This window comes from Antechinus flavipes, chromosome 5 (assembly GCF_016432865.1).
Source record: "Antechinus flavipes isolate AdamAnt ecotype Samford, QLD, Australia chromosome 5, AdamAnt_v2, whole genome shotgun sequence".
Lineage (NCBI taxonomy): Eukaryota > Metazoa > Chordata > Mammalia > Dasyuromorphia > Dasyuridae > Antechinus > Antechinus flavipes.
This window is the reverse complement of record NC_067402.1, coordinates 39,831,815-39,850,498: the sequence shown is the minus strand read 5'-3', so window position 1 is coordinate 39,850,498 and position 18,684 is coordinate 39,831,815. Positions and strand designations below refer to the sequence as shown.

Sequence of the window (18,684 nt, the reverse complement as noted above, 5' to 3'; positions counted from 1 at the left end):
ACTGAGACCCTGATTTGACCCATGAGCTTGAGCAAGGGTGTAAAATAGAAATGTGGCCACTAAATCTACAGAAGGATCCCTCAAGGCCACATATTGACTTAGAAAATCATACATTGATGTTATCTATATTCTAGTATATTTTTACTTACTTGTCAACTATTTCTCAACTACATTTTCATCTGGTTCTACTGTACTATGGAGTATTGTCTGATAAGCCATATGTGTTTGAGCCTCCAAGCTGGAGAATATGCCAAATGGTCTGGAAAAGGCTTTGTAATGTAAAAAGCAATGACTGCAGCACTGATTTCATTCTTTTGGATAATTATTGTTTCTAAAAACTTTTCTCACATATTATCTTTCTGGACCTCTTTACATCATCTGACACTGCTTCTTCCTCTCTTGGTTTATGTGGCTACGCTCTCTCTCTCTGTCTATCTGTCTGTCTCTTTCTCTCTCTCTCTTTTTCTTGGTTCTCCTCCTACCTGTTTATCTAACTTTTTTCTCAGACATCTTTACTGGATCTTCATTCAGATTCTACCCTCTAACTGTAGATATCTCCTAAGGCTTTATTCTTCTTCTTACATCAGCTTCCAATTATCATCTCTATACAGATGATTTCCAAATCTATATAACCTACTCTTTCTCTTTGGGGTGGTAGAAACAGAAAGGTATGAACAACTGACTGGGTAAGTGGGATCAATGGGAAAGAGGTAAGGGTTGAGCATGATGCTGAAGTTGTGAGTCTGGATGACTAAGAGGATGGTCATGTCCTTGGCAGTAATGTGAAAGTTCAGAAAAGTAAGTAGCTGGAAGTGTAGGGGAAGATAATGAAGTTGAGCTTGCAACAATTAAGACATACATTTTTCTGTTTAATAGGTTATTTGTGATTTGGACCTGGAACTCAAATTATTCATAATGTAACAAAAATTCCTTGTATCTAGTGTTCCTATAAAAAACTCCTTGTATCTAAGTGTACCTATAAAAGTACACGCTTGCCTCCCTTGTTAGAATTCACATTTCTTGAGGTGCCTGAGACTGAGTAAATGTTTGTTGAGTTATTGATTGGATCTTGTAGAAAGAGAGGAATTATATGTAGAGAAAAGTGGCAAGACAGAAATCCTCCTTAAGATAGTAAAAAAAATTTCATTCTTAGTTCAATTATCTGAAAAAAAAATGATATTCTAACTTTTTAAAAATCAATCAAGTTTTTTTTTTTTTAATTATTGTGACATATTAAAAAAAAATACAATTCTAGGAAGATTGAACTTACCCATAAGTGCTATTCATGGGGGTGAGTTCCCAAATTACTCTGCCCAGGAATGCATGAAAGATATGATTAATTTGATTTGACTTAGCATGACTCTATAAGAGAATTTTAGCTATGACTCTATAAAAGGTAGCTGAAATTGGGACATATGTTTCATAACATAGAATAAAGTTGAGATCTATATTTGTTTTATTTAATTTTTAAAAATTCTATTTAAACTTCCAGCAACTCCTTGCAAGTCATGATACTCACCTGAGAAGTTCTATTAGCCGTTCCTCAAGGTACTTCTTGGTTTTGTTCAGATCGTCCAGATTGGCCAGCATCTGCTGTTCATTTTTTTCTCGATCCGCCACCTCCTGGTTGAGCTTGTCCAAATATTCTTGGACCTTTGCATCTGATTTCTCAAGTTCCTTTTGTGTCCTGATTGAGGAAGAATCAAAGATTCTTTGAAATCAGTTCTCACTCCTACAGCCTCACATTAACCACTTCTATCACATTACATTATGTCTGGTAAAGCAAAGGTTCCCCAACACCCACTGTGGTGGCCTTTTGCTTCCAACAAAAGTCTTTGACTTTTTTATAATTGTGGTAATGCTCTCCGTGTTATCTTAACCAACAGTTTAATGCATCCTTTCTTTGACCTTTCTATCCTCACATTTTGCCCAATTCCTTTCTGAAATTATCACATTAAACCTATCAGATGCAGAGAAAATTCTGGGAGACTAAGTCTTGCTCAAGCTGAAATTCTGCTAAAAGATCCTTCAGAATAGTGTATGTGTGATGTAACTTATTCTATGATCTAACTCTCTAATAACTATCTTAACTCCATCTTTCTCCAAGGTGAAGAGTTTTTTAAATGGATCCATAAAGGCACTTTTCTCTAAAGGCATTCCCAACAAACCTAAGTCTTATTTCATGCTGCCTCCCTCCTTGTATTTATATATCTAGTCAAAGAGGACTGGCTAACCCCGATTCATGCCTTTGCTTATGCCATTCCCTATTGCTGGAATATCTCCCTCACTCCCAACATGATCTGATGAATATTTATTCACCTTCGAAATGTCCCTTGGTCCAAGATACCTTTCTTAAGCAAATCTCTTCAATGCTTTCCACCTTCCACTGATTTCAACAGTCTTTAGCCTGTCTTATGTATGTATAATGCATTATTTTGCATTAGTTATCTGTATACTTGTCACATCTCTCCCTCACATAGACTCAGTCCAACAGAATAGAAATTATGTATATCTAAAATTTTTATCTTCCTCAGCACCTAATATAATGCTGTGTATGCAGTTACAAATTCATAAATGTTTGCTGAATAATTTGATTTTTATCAGCCAAAGAGGAGGCAAGTCCTGAACAGAATCTATATATCACTGCAGGTTTATAATATTTAAAAACTGAGCAGAGAAACATTTTCAAACCTTGTTGCTACATTCCCCAAAAAGTAGACTTCTCCAGGGTCTCCTGTGGTAATGGACCCAGGTAAAGGTGGTTTGTAACAGAGATAGGCAGAAATTAAGACATTCACATTCTCTCAGAAAAAAGCAATTTCCCTTTTGTGTCAAACTGAGTTGTAACACAAAAAAAACACACTGGGAAGTATTTTTTTATTTAGGCAGTTTATAAGGCCCGGAAGAGTTAAACTTAGCACAGTATTTAAACTTACTAGGAATAGGTCAGAAACTATGAGTTTTATCAAAGAACAAAAGATACTGTGACCAAGAAAACACCTGGGGCTCTGACCCACAAAAAATTTAAAGGCCCACATTTTAGGGCTAAAGCGTACTTAATGGAAGGAATAAAGAAGGTGATCTGCAGGACTGTTGGAGACCCAGTGACCAACATCCAAAGCTGAAGCTGGCTTTCTTCCAGGCTCATGGCTAACCTATGCAAACATCAAACTTCACACTGTGGTGTCACATTTCTTACAGGAAATAACAAAGGGAGCAGAGAAATACACGGCTTCAGTGTGAACATGTAAACATCCCCCCAACCTCTTATTCCCTTCTAAATGGATGTCCACTGGGCATCCTGAAGTCTCCTCCTTCCCAGCCAGTAAGATTCTGTTAGAATAAACCACAGTGGAACATAAAACTGATGCAACGGTAAGCTTTCAGTACCCGTTGGGGCAGGTAAAGCAAGCTTGGGTCACTGTGGAAGGATACCAGGGTTCTCTGCCTTCCTGGTTCTTATGCCAAAAGATTCCTTTGGTAAAGGCCAGAAGTCACTTGTTTTCTGTTCTCTTCCTTATCTGCACCCCCTCTTCTCTGAGCATTACAGAGCCAAGGGACTGGGGGAGCTACAGGCACCTTTCCAAATGGGCATTCAGGGCTGCGACTTCCTCTTCTTTTGTTGTGACTGCTGCTTGGGACGTGGCCAGTTGTTCCGCTGAGTGCTCCAATTCCTTCCCCAAACCCACTTTTCTGGCCTAATAAATGAGATCGAGAAACAATCAGCAGAATTATCCAAAATGGGAAAGCACAAATTTCAAGGTGGACACAAAGGAGATGCCTACTGTGTCACTCTTAGCAGATTTAAAAAACTCAGAATGAAAGATGTAAGGGGGACAGAGAAATAAGAAAGAGGTGGACAAGAAGGACAGATATCAGAGAGAATGAAAGTAGAAGGGAAAATACAAGCCATGGACAAGCCAGCACCCAGCCACATCTACATTTCAACATACAGATGACTTTAGAGATCAAAAAATGAGTTTCAAATTGATAACTGGAAATCTCTCAGTGAGACTCAAAACCAGGCTTGAAAAACCAAATGATGTGATTTCTTTATTCCAGACAGTGAGCATCTGTGAGAAGGGGGGATGCCATACACGTAGCTTTGGGCCATTTTGTCCCCACTCCCAGAGCCCACTGGTCCCAGGATCACCCATCATGGGGGCCTTCTGGGATCTCCGGGGGAAAAGCCCAAGCCTACCTTCAGCTTTGCAGTCTCCTCTTCGGCCGCCCTTAGCCGTCCGTCTTTTTCTTCCAACTGATCCTTGAGAGTCTTACATTCTTCGGTCACTGCCTGGTACGGGCGAGATAAGGAATATTGAAGAGAAAGACCCAGCTGCAAGTCCTGGTCCTAGCCTTTGGTACAAGGGATCCCTTCCTTTTTCCAAATTTGCCAGTTCTGGGGAGTGGCCACCTTGGGTCATCCAATAGGCGCGGGGTTCACGCTAACCTTGACCTCTAACTACCATGCTTGGTGAAGATTTTGGCCCTGGACTCCCAGGATAAGGCCCTTTTTTCTTTAACAGGATCAGAACAGAAGGTGTTCTTACCTCCCTGAGTTAGGACACAAATACCAAAGCTGGAGCAAGGCTGGATCTGACCCACCGATGGCTCATAAACACCGAGATAAAAAATTCAAGTTACCAAACCTCGTGCTCACCTTGTCACCTGCCTAATTTTCAACTCTAAGATTTTCATTCTGTAGACAGACAGTTAGGATATGCAGTAGCTACCGATCTCTCTGATCCCGAGGTTTTTTTTGAAACCAGTCAGGACATTCTCCAGGGTCTACAATCATAACCTGGGGGAACAGAAGGTCTCATGGGCCTTCAGGTAAATGGTCGGGATGGAGGCCAAGTGCTATTTTTAGATACTTGGACACAGTCCCCCTAATGGCCCAGTGGAGAGAGTGCTGGGTCCAGAGGCAGGAAAACCCAAGTTCAAGGCCAGCCTCAGACACTTAGCAGCTGGGGACCCTGAGATCCTAAACCCAATCTTGTGTTTAGGCTTGGTGCAGAACAGGACTGGGGCTTATTTCCATGGCACGTTGGGGGTGAGCAGACAGGACACATGGGCTTCCTTTGGGGTGTTAGATGCCTCTTAGAACGGAGGAGGCAGGTGGGGTCCGGGGCCCATGGGTTTCCCCTGGCCCCGAGTCCCGGGACTCTGGGGGAATAACCTGCCGGTCACCTTGAGCTTGGCTTGATAGCTCATGATCTCCGTACTCATCTGGAACTTGACCGTGGCGAGCTCTCCCTGGCCAGCCTCCCGCAGGCTCTGGGCTTGCTTCTCGGCCAGGCTCAGCTGCTGCTGCAGGGAGGGCAGCGCGCGGGCGCTCTCCTGGGCCGCCGCCAGCTTCTCCCGCAGGCTCTCCCTTTCCTGCCGGAGCCCCTCCACGTCCCTGCGGAGGCCCTCCCGCTCTCTGGAGGCGCTCTCTTCCAGCTCGGCGAGCCTGCGGGCGGCCTGGGCCAGCTGCTCCTGCACCTGCGCCTTCTCGGCCGTCAGGGCGCAGACCTGAATGCCCAGCTCGGCCATGTCCGTGTTGGCGCGGTGCAGCTGCTCCTGCACCTCGGCGTGCTCCAGCTGCGCCAGCTCGGCGTCCTGCTTGGCCCGGGCCAGCTCCTCCTGGAGCTGCCTCTCCTGCTCGGCCCTGTGCCGGCTCTCTCCGTCCTTCTCCTCCCTCAGCGCGCGCTCCTTCTCCGTGCACTGCAGCAGCTCCTGCACGTGCGTCCTGTTGAGGCTCTCGTTCTGCTCCTTCAGCTGCTGGACCAGGCTCCGGTTCTCCTCCAGAAGGGCCTCGGCCACCTGCAGCTGGCTCTGGGCCTGCTCCTGGCCCTCCTGGGCCCTCTGTAGCTTGCTGCGGAGCTCGGCCACCTCCTCCAGCGCCCTCTCGGCCATGTCCTGGTGGACCTCCAACTGCCCCTGCGTCAGCGCCAGACGGGAAGCCAGCTCCTGGGCCTCCCGGTCCGGGCTTTGCTCCAGCAGCCCCTGGTCCGAGCCGAGGCCGCCCGCCGGCTGGGTCTGCCCCGTGCTCCGGAGGGCCTTCTCCCCCTCCTCCTGGGCCCCGGCCTGCCTCTGGTACCTCTCCACCTCGGCCCGCAGCTGCCGGCACTCGGCCTCCTTACTCTGGATGGCCGCCTCTTTCTCCGCCACCTGGGCCTTCATGGTCTCCTTGGCCTTCTTCACAGCCAGGAGGCTCTTCTCCATCTGGTCCCCAATGTGGCGGATGCTGGCCTGCTCCGCCTCCAGGGAAGCCAGGGAGCCCTTGATGGCCGCCTCACGCTGCCGGAGGTCTTCGTAGTCCACCTGCAGGGCCTTGAGCTTGTCCTCGAGGATCTGGTTCCTGTGGAGGGCGCTCTGAAGCTCCTCGTCCCGCTCGCGGCCCCCGTCCTCCTCCTCTCCGCTCTGGCCCTGCGGCGGCGGCCCTTCCGGGCTCTTTCTGGCCGGCGGTGGTGGCTGGGAGTCCCCTGAGCTCAGCTCCTGGGCCTTCTCCCTGGCGGCCCCGGGCTGGCCCAGCAGATACTCCAGCTCCCCGACCCTCTGCTGCAGACGGTCCCGGTCGCCCAGCAGCTGCTTGCGCTGCTCCTCCAGGTCGCTGGCGTGCTGGTTTGCCTGGGACAGCTGGGCTTCGAGGAGCTGCAGCTGCTTGGTCAGGGACCTGGCCTCCTGCTCCAGCAGCTCCTTCTCCTGGCTGTGCTCGTCTCGGCGGAGCCGCTCGCCTTTCCTGAGCTCTTCCAGCTCCTTTTCCAGTGATTTGGAGCTCGCGAGGGAGTCCTTGAGCCGGAGCTGGAGCTCAGTCACCTCCTTCCCTTTCAACACCAGCTCTTCCCGCAGAGGCTCCATCTCCTTGACCATCCCCTCCAGGTCACTGAGCAGCTTCTTGTTCTCGTCTCGGGAGCTCGTGGCCAAAACGTGGATTTTAGACTCGAGCTCTCCCCGGGCCTGCTCTTTCTGGTGTAACTCTCTGGTCAGCCTCTCCAGCTCAACCACCTGCTTTTCCACGAGCTCCTGGAGGTCCTGAGAGAAGATGGCCTGATCGGGGGCCCGCTGGCCCCCCTCCCCGCTCGCCGCGCCTCCTTCTGCCGCCAGCTCCAGGCTCCTCCGCTCCGCCACGGCCAGCTTGGCCCGGAGTTCAGCAATGCACTGATCTTTCGTGGTGACGGCAGCCCAGGCCGTCTCCAGCTGCTGCACCAGGGGCTGTAACTTTGCCTCCAGATGTTTCAGGGTGGAGTGGTATTCCCTTTTGTTTTCAGCTGTGCCCAGCTCCAAGGTCTTCAGGCACTTCTGCAGCTCCTGCATGGTGCTCTGAGCTGACTGGGAGACCTGACACTCCTTCTGGAGCTCGGTCACCCTTTGGACCAGCCGGGCGTTCTCCTCCGTCAGGGCTCTTCCCTTCTCCCGCTCGGCTTGCACTTGCTCTTCCTGGAGGCTTGTGGCCTTCCTCAGCTCCTGGTTCTCCCTCTCTAACTGCTGCAAGCGATCTTGTAGCTCCTTCTCCCTTATCTCCAAATGGTCCAGCTCCACACGCATCTCATCAAACCCTTCCAGGGCCTCCGTGTTCATGGAGCTGTTCACATCGAAGCTGGATGCCAAGTCTTGGGTCTGGGGAAACAAAAGGAAAGGAATGAAATCTCTTGAGAATATAATATATCTTCAGGGAGGACCAAACAGCTAACTGTGCAAGTGAAAAGCAAGAGGAAATTCATTTGGTGAAAGATGATGACTAGTGCAATAGAGTCTGAAATCTAGAAATCAGAAATCAGTCTAGAAATCTAAATCTAAATCTCCATGACAGAAGAAACAATTGAAGAACAGCAATGCATGAGAGTATGAGAAGCTACACAGAAAATGACAACCATGAAAGATGACTAAAACACAGTGGACAGAGCGCTGGCCCTGGAACCAAGACCCGACTCAAACCTCAGACCTCAGACACTTATTAGCTGAAAAAGCCACTTTCCTTCTTTCAATCCTAGCTTACTCAGCTGTCAAATCAGCAGAATAATACCACCTACCTCATGGGATCATTATAAGGATCAAATGAGTTGAAATATGAAATATGCTTTGCAAATTTTAAGGCACTGAAATAATAAATTCTACCTATTATTACATTATTACTTCATTTGGAAAATGTGTACTTTACTAAAATTATTCCCCTACCATTACTCTAGTGGTCTACTTCTGTGTCTGAAGCTGCAGAAACCAAAACACAGATCACAGACACAAAGCAGCATGTTCAGAGCCATCCAGTGATTGAGAGTTAGAGATCACAATCCTGGTATCTTGTCTAGCTCACTTGTTCCTACTCAACTGCATCCTCCGAGAGTTGTTTCTTCTTCCTCCTTGGTGATGTGCGAGATGAATGCCCACCACAAAAAAGGGAGTAACTCATTTAAGAAACTTCTCTTTTAGGTCCCTATGTTGAATGGGATCCTCTTTCATTATGAAGAAATTTTACAAAATTGTATTCTCCTCTAACCCTCACTAATAACTCCTGAAAAGATTAAAAAAAAAAAAAAACACAATGGCAAGTCTTCTCTCCCTTCTTGACAAAGATACTGGAGCAGTTTGTCACTTCCTTCTCCAGTTCATTTTACAGGTAAGGAAACTGAGCAGAGCAGATAAAGAGTTAAGTGACTTGCCCAGGGTCACACAGCTAAGAAGTCTCTGAGGTCATATTTGAACTCAAGCCCTCCTGACCCAGGGCCAGCACTCTATCCACTACATTTTATGCTATTTGGTGCAATCTTGCATGGTTAGTTTCTGTGTAGCTTCCCATACTCTCATTTGTTGCCGTTTTTAAATTGTCTATTCTGTCATGACAATGCATTTAGATTTCTAGACATTCAAGAAAATAGTAAAGACAAACATGCTTCATTTTGTTTGTTTTGATCATAAAATGGGTCTTTCCACTGTATTTCAAAAACCTTTGAAGAAAGATTCAAAAGACCCTACAAAGGAAAAAGAGTAGAAAAGAGAGGTTTTTGGCTCCTCAGTGTTTCGCAGGCTCAGGTCCTATGATTAATTTCTAAGATCATCAAGTCAAATCAACTTGCATTTATTGAGTGCCCATCTGGAAGGACAGGCTCCTGGGTAATTACCTGCAGATAACTGCTCACTAGACTGCTCATGCTTGAACTCCGACTTGGGGGTTTCCACATGTACGCTGAAGAGCCAAGGGAGGCCAGAGTCCTCCTGTGAACCACAAGAAAGAAACTGTTACCTAAACAGGAAGCCACAGAGATCTTTCCTTCAAATGTTTTACTGAGTTTCATCTATGTGTGACTATCCCTTTGCTTCATAGATCGCCCATCTTGTACTATACTTATCAAGCTACATGTCATATGTAAAATGTAAAGTAAAATGTAAGCCCTTTGAGGGCTGGGCTACTTGAGTTTTGTTTCCATATTCATATATATTAGTCCAAGTTTAATGAACTAAACTGAATAGTGCCAAGTTAGATGCTGAATGTAATCCGGCAAAAAGATACTTCCTGCTTCAAAAAGCTTTCAAGTTAGCCCACAGTTGGGCCGCACACAAGCTCAAATCATAGGAAAAGGAGGTGAAGACATTTCACAAAGTGTGCTATCCTTGTATTGCAATGGTTCTGCTGTTATTAAACAAATTTCCATTTGTAATGGAAACAATTTTCCTATGTAATAAATATCATACAGTTTTCAAAGTTACCCCGCTTTTCTATGCTTCTTCGAGATTTTCTTTTGTTCTCTAATATGCACTTTTAAACTTAATATTTTCCTCTCTCCCACCTCTCACCCCATCCTAGAAGATACAATTAAATACAAATATATAAACATATACATATAAATCTATACATATAGACACACACATATATACATGTATACACCATACTATGTATATTTCTCCTTGTCAGTTTTTTCCTCTGGAGGTGGACAGCATCTTCCTTCATATATATATATATATGTCCTTCCATCTTTTTAAAAAAATCAACCAACTCATCATTTCTTAAATCACAATAGTATTCCATCATAATCATATACACACAGCTTGTTTAGCCATTCCCCAATGGAAGGGCATCTGTTATTTTAGCCAACTCTGTGAAGGGTTGCCTCAGAGTTATTTTCATTTACAATTCTCTGATCAAAAGTGATTTAGTGCATTTTTTCACATGCTATATACTTTTGATTTCTTCATCAAAGAACTGCCTATTCATATCCCTTGGCCATCAGTTGGGGTATGACTTATCTTCTTATAAATTTGACAAAATTTTTTACGTAACTGAGAAATGAAACCTAAATAACATTAAATAATATTGGTGACACATAGTATAGTATCCCTATTTTTCTCTTTTAATTAAATCTATTTTAGCTTTAACTTTGTCCAAGATCATGACTACAATCCCTGATTTTTTTACATGATAAATTCTGCTCCAGCCCTTTATTTCAATTCCATATATAGCTCTTATTTTTATTGTTTCCTAAAAGAAACATATTGTTGAATTCAAAATTTTCATCCATTCTGCTATCCACTTCCATTTTATGGTTAAATTCATACCATTCACATCCATTATTATAATTACTTATTCTGTATTTCCCTCTATCCAATTTTTCCTTATTATCTTTCTTACCTTATTTATTTCTTCTATTTCTTATTATTCTCTTATTCTTCTATTATTATTTCTTCTCACCTTTCTAATTTACTTCTACCTGCTACCTTGCCCTCCTATTTCTTAATCTATCCACCCCTGTATAAGTCTCTCCTTTATTCTTTCTCCCCCATCATTTTAATCTACTAATCTTTCTGAGAGTTGCTCCTTTATCCCCTCCTCCTAATTTTTACTCTATAATCTTTCTTTCTAAAATCTCTCCTTTAACTTAGCCCCTCACCCTCTTATAAATAAGATAATAAATATTTTTAATATATGTAATATATATTATTAATATTATCAATAAGTAAATTCTAAATTTAGAAGATTTTTATGACCTTTTAGACGTATATGTTTTTCCCTCTTTAACCAATTTCTGATAAGGGTAAGATTCCAACACTATCTGCTATGCCTCAACCCTCATTTACTTTTCTTCTGTATCAATTATTCCCTTCATGACTCATTTATATGAGATAATTACTCCTGTTTATCTTTCTCTACAGTTTCATTTTTTAGAATCACTCCATCATACACAGTCCAGCCCAAGCCTTTCCTTCCTATTGAAATAATGATGTCAATCATAAGAATATTGCTAATATTTTCACTTATACAACGTGAACAGTTTGATTTTATTGAATCCTTACAATTGGAACTTAATGTTTACCTTATATTTCTCCTAGATCTTATGTCAAATTTTCCACTAACTTCTGCTCTTTTTGTCACAAATGCCTGAAAGTCTTTCAATTTGCTAAGTGTTCTTTCCCTCCCCATGCTTGGTCTTAACTCTTTTGCTCTATAAAGATCTACAATCCTTCAACATACAAGCTACTAGGAATTATGTAATCCTGATAGTAGCTCTGCAATATTTAAATTTTTCTTTTTGTTCCTTACACTATTTTTTTTCCTTTATTTTGGGAGCTTTGAAATTTGGCTATAACTTACATGAACTGATGCTAAGTGAAATGAGTAGAACCAGGAGATCATTATATACCTCCATAACGATACTGTATGAGGATGTATTCTGATGGAAGTGGATTTCTTCGACAAAGAGAGCTAACTCAGTTTCAACTGATCAAGGATGGACAGAAGCAGCTACACCTAAAGAAAGAACACTGGGAAATGAATGTAAACTGCTTGAATTGTTCTTTTTCTTCCCAGGTTATTTTTACCTTCTGAATCCAATTCTTCCTGAGCAACAAGAGAACTGTTCGGTTCTACACACATATATTGTATCTAGGATACACTGTGACATATTTAACTTTTATAGGACTGCTTGCCATCTCGGGGAGGGGGTAAAGGGAGGGAGGGAAGAAGTCTGAACAGAAGTGAGTGCAAGGGATAATGTTGTTAAAAAAAACTACCCAGACATGGGCTCTGTCAATAAAAAGTTATAAAAAAAAAAAAAAAAAAAAAAAAAGAAATTTGGCTATAATATTTCTATATATTTTCCTCCTGGGATCTCTTTCAGATAGTGATTAGTGGATTTTTCCATTTCTGCTTTACCTTCTTGTTCTAGAACTTCAGGACAATTTTCCTTAATAATTTCTGGCAATATTGTATCAAGATCTATTTTATTATAACTTTCAGGTAATCCAACTACTCTTATTTTGTCTCTCATCGATCTGTTCTCGGGATAGATGAACTTTATTTTTTAGCAGTATATTATTATAATCAAATTTTAGTCCCAAGGTGTGGCCTCACGTCCCTATTTTCTTTGTATTTTCTTTCTGTCCTGGGAAATCCTCTCTATCCTTAAGTTATCACTAGAGTCCCTATCCAAGCTTACTTGTAACTACTTTAGCTCCCTAGGATCCCTCCAGGGACGCTGCTCTCCTGAAAGTATCCACAACCAGTGAGGTTCTCTGTCCCTCTGCTACTACACTCATCAGGAATAGGCTAGCTCCTTCTCTTCCATAACCACAGCTTGAGACCACGTGTGGTCGGCACAGTTGTGCTTGGAGTCCCTTGACAGCAGAAGTTCCTTAAATATTTTCTCAGTTGTTGGATCCTCACACTTTCTGTGAGGTAGAGGCTGCCCAATCGAGTTGCTCCCAGGGCTTATTTGTTGATGCTCTAGAGTTTACCTGGAGGTGTTCACTCAGGCCAAACGTCCACCCCAAAGGTCAAGCTTTTCCTAAGGACCTTTCAAGTTGTCTTAGGACAACTGCTTTATCCTGCCTTTTTTTTTTTTTTTTAAATTTCTGCTGCTCTACATTTACTCTGAGGTAATGTTCTGTCTTTTTCTATGGAGGAAGTCTGTACACCCCAAAATCTTTTGGCTTACTATACCACCTTTCCAGAAAACTTTCCCCTAAGTATATTTTTTTCACTGATTAATTAATTATTAATAAGGAGACTTATTCATAAGAAAAACCAGTTTATTTCTGAAGGAATATCAATATTTTTTGGACAGTTGGATTGCCACATGACAAAACATCTCTGCCTTGTGATATATGATTATGATGGAATACTACTGTATTATAAGAAATGATGAGTTGGTTGATATTAGAACAATATGGAAAGACTTGGATTTGTAAAAGAAGATGTTATCCATCTCCAGACAAAGAACTGTCAAATAGAAATATATTTAGTATAGTCTTATCTATATGTATATATTTGTTTATGGATGTGTGTATATATATATTTCTATATATTGATATTTAATTGTAGTTCTTTAGAGCAGAATGGGGAGAGAGGGAGAAAAAACTACAAAGTATGCAGCAGAGAACAAAAGAAAACAGAAGGAAGCACAAAAAAAGCTAGGTGACTGAAAATAATATATGACATTTATCACAGGTTTTTTTTTTTTAAAGTAAACAATTTTAGGGGCAGCTAAGTGGTGCAATGGATAAAGCACTAGTCCTGAAGTCAAGAGGATCTGAGTTCAAATCCGACCTTAGACACAACACTTCCTGGCTCTGTGATCCTAGGTAAGTCACTTAACCCCAATTGACTCAACAAAACTTAAATTAACAGATAAAGAAATAAGTGAATGAATGAATGAAGTAAACAATTTGAAATGGAAATTTATTGTTTTATACTGAATCCTCTGTGTTCTGTTGAATACATGGAAATGTTCTTTTTTTCTTTCCTGTTTTGTATTTGAGTTTAAAATAAATTTTAAATTTTCTTTTTAAAAAGGAAAAAAATCATCTCTGCCAATATGCTTGTTAGATTTCAAGGAAGTCCTTTGCCTAAAATGAATGTACAGCCTGTTCTAGGGTGGAATCTAGTTCCTTTATATCAGTGTGTAAGGATCAAGAGAAGACAGTGTCCTAGTAAGATGTGGTTGAGGAGAAACATGTGGGATAGAAGGTCACAAATGCTGTCTCACCCCCATTATCCAAGAAACTGGGAACAGTTACCACTGCACAGTTTACTGCCCACATTCAGCTTATGCAATAATTCCTACCCAGCAGGAAACTTATTTATTAACATATTTCTGCTCTACAAGCACTTTCTCTTTCTTAACCCATAAGTTGCATTATTTTAAAGGTATTTACAATCCCTTAAGAAAAAGAACTTTTGCAATAATTTTTTTCCCCAAACTTTCCAGCAGGTTTCATGATGACCCTAAAAACATGGTGGGAATGCTCATTTGTGCAAATAAGCCAAAGTTCTGAGCCCCAGTAAAACAAAACAATAATAGAAATTAATGGCAGGTTAAAAAAATTTCAGTCGTTGTACAGATACATCTTCATCTGGATATACTGAGCAGTTATAGAAATTTGTACAAGACCAGGTCCTTTGCCTGATTTATTTTATTAATATTCTCTATAATATCAGCAAAGATGATAACAGAAAATGTTATCCCATTTGCACAGCATGCACATTGCCCTGGAGAGATTATAGTTTAATCTTCTGAAACAATAAAGATAACAAAAGGAAACTATTCTCCAAAGTACCTGGCAAACGTTGGCCAACCGGCGTCCAAATCATAACCTCGGGATGCCAGGTCAAACTGGACCTCTGTAAGCTCATACAGTTGACCAATAATGTCAGAGCTCATTTTGGGCTTCAAGAATGGGCTTCTTGCATAGTACCAATCGCTGAGGGGAAGATGGAAGAGTACAGATTAATACACAGAATAAATGAACTCTGAGTCCATTTTCCCAAATGGTCACAATGGCACACTACCAAGGCTATTCTCATCAATTAAAAAGCCAAGTTGCCAAATAAGCCTGCATATTAATATGGAAAACAAAGGTGTTTAGCACAGTAGAAAGGGACCAATGGTACCAGGATTATCTGGGTTCAAGTTCCTCCTTTGACACATCCTGTCTGTGAGACACTAAGCAAGTTACTGAAACTCTCATTGTGCTAGGCAACTAAGACCTTAAATTTCAGAGAAGACACTACTTGCATTAGTGAGTTTCCTCATCTGGGAGTTTCATATGTCAAAGAAATCACAGATCCAGGCCCTATTCCTATCTGTACTCATCAAATAAAGGTACGCTGAAATATAGATTACCTTTTAGCCAAGAAATACACAAGTATCACCATTACACATCTATGAAATTTTTTATGAAAAGGTTTCTTTCTTTAAAAGAAAAAAAGAACTATCCTTTTCCTCTTTCCAAATCAAAATGACTCAGCTTGTTGCTGATTAGACCAGTCTAAGAACATGGGTCCCAAATATGTAGTTGAAATTAAATATTATTTGTACTTTAAACTGTCATCAATTAGCAATGAACCAGTACTAAAACTCACAAGGTTTTATTCTACACATTGACTTCAATTTCAACTAGAACCTCATTCTGGAGGCTGTTTAGGCAAACGCGATTCTGGCTTTTCAAAGCCTTTGTTGAAAAGTCCTCAGTCTCTGGCAGTTCCTCCCAAACTGGAAATGCTTTAGGTACAGGCCAGGAAACAGGAAATAGCCAATAATCAATGTACTAGTAGCACATTTATTAAGTAAGTGTCTATCATGTGACAGGGGCAGTTAAATGGGCAGATGGATAGAGCACCAGGCCTGGAGTCAGGAAGGAAGATCCAGCTCAAACTTACCAGCCTCAGACACTGACCAACTGGGCGAGTCATTTGACATCCGTCGGCCTAGGAGGCAGGCGGGTGGTTTAGTGGACAGAGTGCTGGGCCCGAACTCAAATCAGGCCGCAGACACTCAGACTGGGCAAGTCATTCAAGCCCTGCCTTTATAAAAACACGCACAGTCCAGCAAAACAACTACCCAAGTTAGTTGTGCCTCCAAATAAGTAATTTTCTCTGCATTTTTAAACTGATCACCTCTCTGGCAAGAGATGAATAACCTGTTTCATCTTCTGTCCTCTGGAGTCATGGTTTATTATTGCATTGACTACAGTTCTAAAGATATTCTGGTTTTCTCAGGGGCCTTTAGATGGTACAGTGGTCAGAACACAAGCTCTTGGAATTAAGTTTAAATCCAGCTTCAGGCACTTAAAACTTACTTACTAGCAGTGTGATTCTGGAAAAGTCATTTACCTCAACTGCCTCACAAAAATAATAAATAAAAAGTTAAGTCTTTTCTATAACATTGCTATCATTACAGAAAATTTTCTCCTATTTCTATTCATTTCCCTCTGCATCATTTCATAGATGTTTCCTCTAAAACTGAGAATTACATCATTTTAGATGGTACAATAATATGTCACTACACACATATTATAATTAATTTAACCACTACATTTATAAAGCAAGCTGTTTGTTAAGCACCGACTCCAAAGGTAAATTATGAAGAAAAATAATTCAACTTTCTTCAAGATAATATCGGAACCATATGCTAACATTACTTGCTGATGGCATAATCTTACACTTCTCCACTTACCTGGTCACTTTGGTATTCATGAGACATTGCTGCAAGGTGTCTGCCAGTCTCTGATGCACTAGAGAATAGCGTATGAAAGCCCTGCCCTTCCCAAGAGACGTTCGCAGCTGCAGGAGCAAAAATATAAAGAAAGGAACAGCCTTTAGATTTCAAACAACCTTGCCTTCTAGATGCCCTTCAAAAAGAGCTTCAGGAAAAAGTTTGCAAATTTATCATTGGCTTTAGACAACCCTTGGCCAAAAGGCATTTAACAGTCACCTCCACCATTCCATGATAATCTAACCAAAAAGAAATAGAAAAAAGCATGAATTAATTCAATTTCTCTTGGGTCTCCTGGTTTCATATTCATTTAGAAAAGTAGCAAAACCTATCAAGATGGATAAGTTCTCGTCCAACACTTCCATGAAAAGGCTCTCTTTGGAGTCTATTCTTCCTCCCTTGGTTTAGTTAAGTCAAAATTTTCAGGGCTTGGGGGTTCAGGCCCAGATATGGAGCTCGCTCAGTGTACAGGATTCCAATCATTCAAACTATTTTAGGTTACAGGATGAGCATGTGTCAGGTAACAGGATAGCCTAGTGGAAAACATGTGCTTCTGTGCTGACCCCACAGAGAGGACTAGAATGGAAAGTACCTCAATGATTCTCTTGATTAAGTTGCTAGATCTAAAATCTGTAAATACTTTGAGCCACAAAGTCAATTCTTGCCATATGTGCTTGATAAACTCTAGATGGAAAGTTGATAAGACTTAAACTACTTTGATGTATAAACTCACTTATCAAAACACCATCTCAAAGCAGACCTGCCTGAGTGATTTTATAGAATGTCTGATGGGGGCAGGGGTGAGGAAGGCGTGATATAGTGCCAGTATTTCATCTTATGCCATTTCAAAGAGTAATCACCTTTCATTATGTGGCACAACTCTGACAGCTGGGAGCATGGGCCTTCTAGGCTAAAGGGAAGGGCCACTGATGACACTTGAGACAAACCTGTTCCTGTGTTTCCCTAAACTGATTGATTCACTCACTCAAAGACTCGATGCAAAATGGTAGAAATCCATGAATCAATTGACAAATATCAAGAAAGTGCTGACTACTTGCTGGGCACAGGAAAGTCATTACAAATAACAAAGACAAAAATGATATTGTTCCTGCCCTGAAGGAAAGAAAGAAAGCTTCCTGGTAATAGCACATTCAATCAGATTTCTGGCTCAGATATGAAGAGGAAGCTGCAGGCCAGCCCACCCCCAAAGTCAGATATATTTACAATTGCTATCTTGCTACTCCCTCGTTTCAGTCATGTCTAAGGTTTTCTTGGCAAAGATTCTGAAGTAGTTGACCATTTCCTTTTCCAGCACATTTTACAGATGAGTAAACTGAGGCAGGCAGTTAAATGATTTGTCCAGGGTCACACAGCCAATCAGATTCAAACTCAGAAAGATGTCTTCCTGTCAAGAGTCTTCCTGACCCCAGCCCTGGCCCTCTATCCACTGTGCTACCTGGCCACCCCCAAATTCTAACAGACACATCACAAAATGCTCAGCAAAAAGAATTCTTTTGAAATAAAAGGTATCATGAGTAAATATTATTAAATTATTAATTTGTACGACAACCGCACAGAATATCAATCAGGGAAAGGTAAAGGATACTGGTTGAGCCTCAAGTCATGCTATTTAACAACTTGCAAAATCACTCCATTTTTTTTTTCAGTAAGTCCCTTTCCCACATTTTAAAGGCATACAGTCAAATTTCTCAATGAGTGACTTTTTTAAAAGTATGAAATCATGGGAAACTACAGAGGCAGCAACACATGTCCTGCCACTGACTATCTGCTCTGCCCCAAAGACTCACAAAACTAATCTTTCTAGCAGATAGCCAAAAAGCATTTATAGCTATCTAATGACAAGCCACAGCTGAACACAAGCTACCCTGACCTCAATATCCTGATGTTTGTTCCTTTTCAAAGGCAAAGGCTGAACAACATACCTGCTGGGTGCCAGGACTGTGCTAAGGGGCAAAAGTCAGTGCCTGTTTTCAAGGAGCTTACCATCTAACAGGGGAGACCACGACCAACAATTACAAAAGCAGAACTTAGGTTGGTCAGGCAGCTGCATGAAATTCTCACTGGTTTAGCAGAAACGTGGTTGTGATGGGGTGCCAGCAACCACATTGGTTCTGTCCGAATGCTTTTCCCCTTTGGAGCCCAGTTTCATTTTACGAATAAAAAGCTGATGTTAAGAGTTGAGGGGACCAGGTGAGAG

At 41.8% G+C, this 18,684-nt stretch overlaps 1 protein-coding gene across 5 annotated transcripts in view; it reads right to left on the bottom strand.

Annotated features, from left to right (window-relative positions):
* The window catches only part of FYCO1 (FYVE and coiled-coil domain autophagy adaptor 1), a 95,500-nt gene that overhangs the window by 42,049 nt on the left and 34,767 nt on the right, over positions 1 to 18,684 (bottom strand). For 3 of the 5 annotated variants that reach the window (XR_007947734.1, XR_007947735.1, XM_051962216.1), the window contains exons 5-12: positions 16,428 to 16,534; positions 14,530 to 14,673; positions 9,102 to 9,195; positions 5,191 to 7,602; positions 4,202 to 4,294; positions 3,580 to 3,698; positions 1,520 to 1,687; positions 1,271 to 1,309 (exon numbers count right to left, since the gene is read on the bottom strand). Coding sequence is in view for 2 of the 5 variants with exons in the window: in XM_051962216.1 (XP_051818176.1) it covers positions 1,271 to 1,309; positions 1,520 to 1,687; positions 3,580 to 3,698; positions 4,202 to 4,294; positions 5,191 to 7,602; positions 9,102 to 9,195; positions 14,530 to 14,673; positions 16,428 to 16,534 (3,176 nt within the window). In the remaining 3 variants the exon portion in view is untranslated. The remainder of the gene's footprint in view (positions 1 to 1,270; positions 1,310 to 1,519; positions 1,688 to 3,579; positions 3,699 to 4,201; positions 4,295 to 5,190; positions 7,603 to 9,101; positions 9,196 to 14,529; positions 14,674 to 16,427; positions 16,535 to 18,684) is intronic. The other 2 variants (XR_007947736.1, XM_051962217.1) reach the window with 1 other exon arrangement.